Source organism: Orycteropus afer, unplaced genomic scaffold (genome assembly GCF_000298275.1).
Source record: "Orycteropus afer afer isolate SDZICR_OR568_19922 unplaced genomic scaffold, OryAfe1.0 scaffold00420, whole genome shotgun sequence".
Lineage (NCBI taxonomy): Eukaryota > Metazoa > Chordata > Mammalia > Tubulidentata > Orycteropodidae > Orycteropus > Orycteropus afer.
The window spans coordinates 322,453-332,496 of NW_006922007.1; the positions used below are offsets into that span (position 1 = coordinate 322,453).

General features: G+C 50.2%; 1 protein-coding gene across 1 annotated transcript in view; it reads left to right on the forward strand.

Moving 5' to 3' along the window:
- The window catches only part of TCN2 (transcobalamin 2), a 26,961-nt gene that overhangs the window by 3,247 nt on the left and 13,670 nt on the right, over window positions 1-10,044 (forward strand). Inside the window, exons 2-7 of the mRNA XM_007953923.1 lie at window positions 1,016-1,208; window positions 1,849-2,031; window positions 3,071-3,213; window positions 5,479-5,651; window positions 5,799-5,985; window positions 7,627-7,798. Of these exons, the coding sequence (XP_007952114.1) occupies window positions 1,016-1,208; window positions 1,849-2,031; window positions 3,071-3,213; window positions 5,479-5,651; window positions 5,799-5,985; window positions 7,627-7,798 (1,051 nt within the window). The remainder of the gene's footprint in view (window positions 1-1,015; window positions 1,209-1,848; window positions 2,032-3,070; window positions 3,214-5,478; window positions 5,652-5,798; window positions 5,986-7,626; window positions 7,799-10,044) is intronic.

Consider the following 10,044-nt stretch of genomic DNA (forward strand, 5'->3'; position numbering starts at 1 on the left):
AGTCCTCCTTCTGAGCCTAAGGTGGTGGGACTCCAATCCATAGACAGAGCTGTAGTCTTCATGTCAGAAGACAAGAGGCAAGCCAGGCGCCCTGTGTGGCAGTTCCTTAGGTTGGCCTCCCAAGAGAGGGGCCTGCCAAGTGTCCTGGGACGTGGCGGAGTGGAAGACATCTTCAGGCAGCTGGAACCAGCAGCGACTGGGGCGACAGTGAGTGGGGACGGAAAGAATGGAGCTGGAAAGTCTAAAGTAAGTTACTCAAGGAGCTGGGAAGCATCCCTGGGGCCTCTGCCCCAAGCACATTTCAGTATCTTGGTTTCAGACTTCAAATCCCAAGCACAAGGATGAATGGTTGTAGACAGTAACAGTTTCCTAATAACACACATCATGTCTGAGGTCCTCTTTGCTTACACAGAGATGGCAGGCAAAAGCCTGACCTTGAGATCTACACAGAGAAAGTTCACCAGACAGCCCAGATAGCAAGTGGGGCATCCGCAGTTTTAAAGTTTGATGCATAACGCCTTCTGGGCATGGGTTGAAGTTTTTTGTAAACAGGTAGAACAAACCTTCAGCAGAAAGCCAAAAAGGAGGGATTTGGAGTCAGGTGCACGCTTGGCTCTGCAACCTCGCGTAAGACATCACACGACTTCAAACCAGCACTCCTCTTTTGTGCAAAGCAATGCCCACGTCATGAGGTGGAGTAAAGACCAAGTGATAGCAGCTTGGCATGGGGGCACACAGCATAACTCCTAATGGGTGGAGCTTGTTGCCTGGCACCAGCTACCTGAGGGGAAGTGCTACTTCCCCCAGTTCCACTTCTACTTCTCTTTCGGGATACCCATCCCCCTTATGGCCAGTATTTCCCTATGCGACTGTGTGTGTGTGTGTGCGTGTGTGTATGCTGGATGGATGTGGAGGCAGGATGTTCATTCCCTGGGGAAGGCCCTGGTAAGGTAAAAGAATTTCCTTGCTGGTGGCCTGGCCCTGAGGCCTCACTTGTCCCGTTCTCTTTCCTTAGAAATGCCAGAGGTGGACAGTAAGCTGGTGGAGATGCTGGGCCAACGCCTTTTGCCCTGGATGGAGCAGCTCTCCCCAGAGCAGCTGAACCCCAGCATCTATGTGGGCCTGCGCCTCTCCAGTGTGCAGGCTGCGGCCAAGGAGTCCTTCTACCTGCACAGCCTCAAGGTCCACTACCAGCACAGCCTCCTGGGGTACTGCCAAACTCTCTCTTCTCCTTTCCCCACGTCCTGCTCCATGACCTAAGCCATAGATCTGGTTCCGGTCTGGGCCTGTCACTGCTTCATTGCGAGACCTGAGGCATTTTGTCTCCTCTTTTCTCCTCCCGGGGTTGGTTGGATTAGAGCAAAGATGTCAATCCAAGGCCCATGTGCTGCTAGTGTGCCCTCCTGTGCCTGGGCAGACATCACTAATCTATGACCACACTGTTTCACACTGAGCTCAGTTGACTCTGTGCTCCTTTCCCAGGGGCTGGTGTGAGGGGAGGCTTGTTCTGGGCGTCAGGGAAGGAGTTTGAGTGGGGTGAAGAAGTAGCTTTGGGGTACCCCCTGCTTGGCGCTAGGTGGCCTTGAACCAGGAGAGAAGAGAAGAGGGTGAAGCATGACCAAAGTGGCAGGGCAGGCGTAGGTCATTGAATGGGGGAGGCCTCAGAGTTTGTCCTTGACCTTCATTTTATGGCATATTTGTAGCTTATACCTTGCACCTTACATAGCTACTGTGTATGCTTTGGAAGGTTCTAGCTATGACATCTTCCACTTTGAGATGTTGGGTGCACCCCCAGGCTCACAGGGTGCCTCTTTCTCATGGCAGTGTTGTTAACTGGCCTCGTCCTAGGTCTGCCTCCAGTGACAGTGGTGACGACAGTGACTTCCCGGCCAAGCCCTCCATGGGCCAGCTGGCCCTCTACCTGCTTGCTCTCAGAGCCAACTGCGAGTTCATTAGGGGCCACAAAGGGGACAGGCTGGTCTCACAGCTCAAGGGGTTCCTGGAGGATGAGAAGAGGGCCATTGGTGAGGGGATGCCATCTGCGGGGCCAGGGAGCAGCTGGGGGGCTCATCGGCTGACAGTCTCTGGGGAAGTATTTACCATGCACCTGGCCTCGACTGCTCTGAGTGCCAACCTCAGGTGGCTAGTGCCGAGTCAGATTCACGTGGAGACCCTGCAAGAATCTAACACGTCAGAACTCGGGGTTTTCTTCCCAGGCCCTTCCTGCACTTCCTTTCTGCCTGTCTCATTATCCACCCAGAGGTTCCAGCCTGCCCCAGGTGCCTTGATCCATCCTTTCCTGAATCTCCCATATGCCCTCTGGCTGCTCAATGACCTGTGTAGCCATGCTTATACTGGACTTCTGCAACAACTGCACAATTCTTTACTTGCCCCTCTGTTTCCTTTGTGGCCTCCCTGCACAACAGCCAGAGCGAACATTTTAAATACGTATCTATTCTTGTTAGCCTCCACTTAAGCCCCACATGGGCTCCTTATGGCTCCTTTCACAGCCTGCAAGCCTTTGTTTACGCTCCAGGCTCTGCTCACCGCTCTCCCATCGCTCCCTGGGCTCCTCTCCCATTCCACCAGCCTTCTCCCAGCTGCGAACCAGGCTCCTTCCTCCACAGGGTGTTGTACGTGTTCCCTTCGCCTGCACTGGCGCCCCCACCCCTTGCTCGCTCCTGCTCCATCCTTAGCTCTCCCCTCCCCTCCTGAGGGTCCCTTCCGTAGGCAATCCTGCTCTGACTCCTCAGCTAGTCAGATCCCTTTGGTATGTGATCCCATGGGCCATATCCACATCTCATTGTAACTGTGTTCTCACGAGTGTGGATTGTCTTACTGTCAGAGGCAGTGCCTATCCTGTCCTCTCTGGCTCAGCCCTGACACTTGGTGGGGCCTCATGAAGGTGGGCTGAGGTAGAGAAGGCATAAAGACTCCCACGACCCAGAAGAGGGTGTTGGGAAGTGCAGGCAGTGAGGACCTGTGTGCTGACAGGCAGGGAGCTAGGCGGAGGGCAGAGAGGGGAAACTCTCAGACCCAGTGTGACCCTGTGATTTTTCTCCCTCCCAGTACACAAGGAGCACCCCAACACCAGCTACTACCAGTATGGCCTGGCCATCCTGGCCCTGTGTGTCCACCAGAAGCGAGTCCATAACAGTGTGGTGGGCAAGCTTCTACACATGGTGGAACATGACCAGGCCCACCTCTCTGTGGGTGAGTGGCTGACCCTGGGGCCAGGCGGGCACTCCCCACCCTCCCCCATCCCCAACCATAGGTCCCTATACCCTGCCTGCCCCCTTCCTCCTTGGGACCTCTCCTCATCAAGGAGAAAAATGGCCCATTGTGGGCTGGAGTGTGGTACAGCAGCTAAGAGCCAACTTGAGAGCTGGGCCAAGATCCTGACCAAGTCATCCCACACTCATTGGATGACTCAGGCAAGTCAGGGGGTATTTCTGACTCAGCCAAGCCAGTCAAATAACCTCCCAGCAGTGTCTTGATTAAGTACAGGGTGAGGCATTGGTAGTTCAGTGGTAGATTTCTTGCCTTTCATGTGGAACACATGGGTTCAATTCCTGGACAGTGTACTTCCTGTGTAGACCAACCTGTCTATCAGTGGAGGCCTGTGTGTTGTTACAAGGCTGAACAGGATTCAGCAAGGCTTCCAGACTAAGACAGACTAGGAAGAGAGGATCTACTTCTGTAAATCAGCCAAGCAAAATCCTATGGATCACAATGATCCAACCTGCACCTGATCATGGGGTTAGCACAGGACTGGGCAGCTTTTTGCTGTTGTGCACGGGTCTCTGTGAGTCAGGGGCCAATTTGACAGCAGCCAACAATAGCAACATAAAGTAGAGGACTTAAAACTGTGTCTGGCATGGGAAAAGCTCTAGGTACACAGTGACAATCTCATCATTATTTGAGTCGGGAAGCCTGAGGCCTAGATTTTGCATCTGCTTCTTAATTGTGTGACCTTGGGCCTTCATTTCTGTTTCTTATCATTGTGATTCAAGGCGTCTCCTAGGCCCACCATTCTGTTGAGTGAGTGTGGACTTCAGATAGGATGAGGGAGGACAGAGTAGATCAGAGGCAGGTAGGTGCCCAGAGAACAAGGTACCAAGGTTTCTTCCATTAGGAAGCTTGTTCTTCATCATAGATGTGTAAAAACCACCATGGACACATTAAAATACTCTTGTCTGTGAGTTTGTCATACAATGGTGGCTTGCATGTTGCTGTGAGGCTGGAGGCTATGCCACTGGTATTTCAAATACCAGCAGAATCATTCATGGTGGACAGACAAAAAAAGTCAAGGGAGCTTCCAGACTAAGACAGACTGGGAAGAAGGATGGGGCCATGTACTTCTGGAAAAGTTGGCCATTGAAAACCTTATGAATAGCAGTGAAAAGACTCTGGAGGGCTTTAAGAACCCCAGTGGATAGGCAGCACCCTGTACCAGTTCACTCAGACCATGTCGGGTTAGACCCAGGCATCAGTCAGTTATAAAACTCTCCAGGTGATTCCAGTGTGCAACCAGATTTGAGAACTAGTGGTGTAGGATAAAGCATGGATTCAAACCAGTTCCTCCTGGTTCAGTCATGGCCAACAAAGCAAAACCAAACAACAGACACAAATTTGTAAAATGTGAGTGAACCAGAAAGGTAGAACAGGAAAAATTACTGGTTGACACCCTGCTAGAAACTTAACCTCCCTCTTAGAAAACAAGGCAGCACGTGTGTTGCAAAAAAAAAAAAAAAAAACCCTCACTGCTGTCAAGTTGAGTCGACTCATAGTGACCTTTCCTTGGGTTTCTGAGATGGTATCTCTACAAAAGTAGATTGCCCGATCTTCTTTCTGAGGAGTGGCTGGTGGGTTTGAACCACCAGCCTTCTGGTTAGCAGTCAGATGCCTTAGGCACTATGCTACCAGAGCTCCCATTAGCCAAATATCCTGATAGGCAGAGTAACCGTGGTGTCTGTTCAAAGATGGTGGTCAGTCCTGGCAATAATCCAATCTCCCACATGAGGCTCCTGAAAGGGCTCACTATGCTTTTTCCAAGTCTTCCATTCCAGGGCTTTGAACTGTAATTTTTCCCATTCCTGTTATCATTCTGTTTTACCTAGAATTTTAAAAAGTTGGGTCTGTTTTATCAGCTCTACCTGAACCAATTCAGAGCCCTGGGATAATGTCCTCTTGAGCCTCTCCCTAACCTCTAACTCCCAAGCAGTAGGCAGTGGTAGGGTGACCAACCATCTCAATTAGCTCAGAATCGAGGAGTTTCGCAGAACACAGGATGTTCCGTGCCCAAACTTGGAAAGTATCGGGCAAACTGGGTTGAGATGGCCACCCTACCTGGTAGAAGATTTCTAAAATACTCATCCGACCAAGCTGCCCCTTTCTTCAAACGCTGTATTGCCCCAAAGGCCCTGCCTGGCTTGGCCCCACTTGGTTCCTGGCTGATCACATGCCCTGTTCCTGCAGACACAGCAGCCATGGCAGGCTTGGCCTTCACCTGTCTAAAACGCTCCAACTTCAACCCCGAGAAGAAAGAGCAGGTCACGCAGGCCATCAGGATGGTGCGGGAGAAGGTCCTGAGGGCTCAGACACCCGAGGGCTTCTTCGGGAATATCTACAGCACTCCACTGGCGCTGCAGGTAGGAAAGAGGCCTTGGAGCCCTGGTCTATCCTGGGGTGGAGATGTGGGTTGTATCACTGAGGGGTGGATTGGCCAGAGGTTGGAAGATCCCATTCCCCGCTGCCTGCTGGCCAGCTCCTTCCTTCTCTTCCCCACTCTGTTACAGTGGCTGATGACCTCCTCCATGCACGGGAGGAGGCTGGGTACAGCGTGCCACAAGGCAGGGGCTGCGCTGCTGGCCAGTCTCCAGGAAGGGGCCTTCGAGAATGCTCTCATGATTTCCCAACTGCTGCCCACCCTGAACCACAAGAGCTACGTGGACCTTATCTCCCCAGATTGCCAGGCACCAAGAGGTAGCAGAACTTTTCATGAAAACCTAGCTCTTCTCAGCCTGCAGAGCAGTCATTGAAGTCAGCCATCCCAGTGATGGCAGGTTGCTTGGTTCTGATTTACTGAGTCAATAGCGGTTTGTGGGCGTGCAAGGATGCACTGGGAGTCAAGACACTTAACTTCTAGAAGCTCACAGTGTGGGGAGGGACATGGAGGGCTCTTAGCAGGTCCAGACCACGAATCCCCAGCCCCTTTTGTGGTACCCAGGACAGAAGTGGTTGACTGAATGAATGAAGTAAGGCAGGAATGGGGCATGCCTAGGTGCTTAGTGCTGCTGTAACACAGATACCGTAAGTGGGTGACTTTAAAGAATAAGAATTTATTGTCTCACAGTTATGGAAACTAGAACTCCAAAGCAGAACATTGGCTCTAGGGGAGTCCTTCCTTGTTGGTAACCCCAAAAATCCTTTGGTATTCCTTGGCATCTGCCTTCCCCCGTGTGTGTGTGTGTGTGTGTGTGTATCTGTATCTATTGCGCTCTTTCGATTTTTTTAAAAAATTTATTGTGATTTGGGTGAAAGTTTACAGAGCAAATTCATTTTCCATACAGTAGTTAACACACATTTTGTTTCATGACATTGACTGCAATTCCCCACAATGTAATAGCTCTCTTCTAACTTCCTCCCTGTAGTTACCTCTTCCCTGTGTCCCATGCCCTCCTGCCCCTGTCTGCTCTTTTTATAAGACACCACTCAAAAGTGATTAGGTTTAGAATCCACTCTATACTGATATAATCTCATTAACATAACAAAGAAAACCCCTATTTCCAAACATGGTCATTTAATTGTTTTCCTTCCATATATAAACCTTTTCTTGACTTTTTACAATAGTGAACTAATACAGTATTAATCCTTCTGTGATTGACTTATTTCACTCAGTATAATGTCCACATCAGAGCTCCTAATGTCTTCCAAGTTCATCCACGTTCAACCATGGTCATATTTGCAGGTACAGAGGTTAGGACTTCTACATTTCTTTCGATGGGACAAAAGTCAATCCGTGATAGGGAGAGACGTATTTTGTGAACTCTCATTCGACATGATGAGCCCCAATAAACAGCAGGAATCATGGCTTCATCTGTAAGGGGGATTTGAGGAGGCAAGTGGGATTTTCCAGTGGAGAAGAGAGAAGGAAGACCAGAGCAGGGAGAAGTAGGAAGAGCCAAGACTCAAGGTGTACAAGACTGGAATTTGGGAGGAAGAATCTTGCTAAAGTGTGGGGTCTGGGAGAATGAGTGTGTGGCAGGCAAAAGAATGAAAAGGCTGGAGGACTCTCGGAAGCAACAGGGGAGTGATATGAACAAATGCAGTTCTAGAAAGAGACCTCTGGGGGACTACATGGCAATAGATGGGAGGAGGGGCCTGGAGGAAGGGAAATCAGTGAGGGGCTGGAACTTGGAATGGGGTGTGATGTGGGGGCTGAGGAGCAGAGCAGGCTGGGTTAGCAGCCAGGTTTCGGGCTATGGAGGTGGTGGTGGTGACTGAGATGGAGACACTGGAAAGGAGAAGGTCTTCATTGGGCACTGTGTCTTTGAGGGAAGAAAGAAAGACTAACTTCTAGTCCCAGCCTCATACCAGCTACCTCTTTGTCTCTCCCTGACACAGCCACGTTGGAACAAGATACTGAGACCCTTCCACAGACTCAAGTCCCAGAGGTCATCAGGGTCACGCTGAAGGTCTCTAGCATTGAGCCACCATACCAGGAATCCATCCCTGTCCCTGCTGGGTCCTCCTTAGAGGATGTCCTAAAGAAGGCCCAGAAGCTGGGAAGATTCACGTGAGACACTCACCCCCACCCCTCACCCCACCTGACCCTGTATCTCTCAAAATGTCAGGGGAGGGACAGGGGATGGAGGAGAGGCTTCCCTTGGGAGAGGTACTAGGCCGAGTTCTCCACTCCTGACAAGCCCCACATGCAGAGGAACTAGGAAGCCTTGGGCCAGCACTGTCACTGAAGGAGCAGGCCCAGGAGAACCAGCTGCTGTGCTGGAATCTCACTTCTGCTGTTCTCCAACTCAGGACCCAGAACAAGTTATTTAACTCCAATTGTGTTCTCACAGGGCCAATGTGGGAGTCTAGGATGTACATGGGTATCTATATGTGTGGATATATATGTGTTAATATATTCATATATGTGTGGCTATGCATGTTGTTGTTGTTGTTGTTGTCGTGTGCCATTGAGTCGGACCCGACTCATAGCAACCCCTCCTTGGGTTTCTGAGGCAGTATCACTATGGAAGTAGATTGCTCCATCTTCCTTCTGAGGAGTGGCTGGTGGGTTTGAACCTCCGGCCTTCTGGTTAGCAGTCAAGTGCCTTAGCCACTATGCTACCAGAGCTCCCCGTGGTTATGCATATATGTATGTATATAGATATATATGGATATACCAGCATTGGATGACATAATAAGCAAGGTGAGCACTGGCTTCCTTGTGTTTACTTACTAATCTATGTTGTTGTTGTTGTTGTTATGTGCCGTTGAGTCAGCCCGACTCATAGCGACCCCTCCTTGGGTTTCCAAGGCGGTATCACTACAGAAGTAGATTGCCCAACCTTCCTTCCGAGGAGGGGCTGGTGGGTTTGAATTGCCAGCCTTCTGGTTAGCAGTCAAGTGCCTTAGGCACTATGCCACCAGAGCTCCCTACTAATCTATAGTGAACAATTTTTTTCACCACATCAAAGATTCTGCTTCTAGGTCTATCTCTCTCCCAACCTCATAGCACCTTCCTGCAGAATCAAAGCCTCTTTTCAAATTTATAGTCTCTGACAGGGACAGGAGTAACCAGTAACCAAGGTAAGCACAGACTTACTTGTGCTTACTTACAAACCTGTGGGGAAGAGTTTCACATGCTTTTCACATCTTTGATGAAACCCATGTGAAATGGTTTGCTGCAGATGAATAAGTGTAAAAATGGCATGGTGGAGGCGTCTGACTTCCTTGTCTAACTTCAGGAGAGGGAGAGAGAAAATTAAGATCAACAGTCCAAGGCTGACTCCTATGAGGCAGAGGTCAGACGTATCTCCTCTCTCCAACCTTTTCACTGGTTCTGACACTAATCGTTCCTCCCACAGCGCTCTCTACTTCTCTGCTGGGTTCAATACTCCACTGCAATGGCCAGAGAACTCGCAGATCACACTCACAGTTACGGGGTTTATTAGGCAGTAACAAGTTACAGTTCAAGTTCCAGAATGTTCAGGATACAATTCTTCAATCAGGACAGCCTCTTAGGTATGCCTCACTCTGGCCCTCGACCCCTCAGCCTGGCTTTTGCCCTATTTGGGGAAGTGTTATAAAGCTTTCTAGCTTTACCAGTAAGCGCCCAGAGGCACCCTATTCTGCCAGTAATCCTCGGTCTGAAGGCACTCAGCTCTCTAGCTCAGTGCATTGCAGAGCTTACCTCCACCAAGCGCCCAGAGGCACCCCACTTAGCTAGTAAGTTCAGTATGAAGGGCCATGAGTTGGCACACTCCCCACTTTGTCTCCTACCAGTCTCCTACTTCTGCTGCCTCTGCTGCTGCCATTTCTCTGCCATTGCTTCTCACCATCTTTGGTGTTCCAGCTCTCTCTCTCCGTCTCCTGGTTCTAGGAGGCTCCCAGCACAGAGACCCTGGGTCTAGAGGACATGCTCCACCCCGGCTCTTCTTTCCTGATGGTTGAGGTCTCTTCTGTCTGCCTCTGGGATGGCTCATTTTAAGCCTAGTGGGATGGCAAAACTGACCAATCCCCTTGTTAGGGCTCCATATACCTTATTTGGTTGTTCCTATCACCACAAAGGTGTCATACACATCATGTACATTATTAGCAAGCTATCCAATCCCCTTTGTGGGCCACAAGCATCTCATTTGCATAGTCTCACCCAATCATTTGATGGGAGTTATAAGACCATAGAGAGTGTTCTGGTTACCTAGTGCCACTCTGACAAGAATAAACCACAAATGGGATGGCCTTAACAAACAGGAGTTTATTCTTACAATTTGGAGGCTTTAAGTCCAAGTTCAAAGTGCCAGGCTCTAGGGGCTGGGT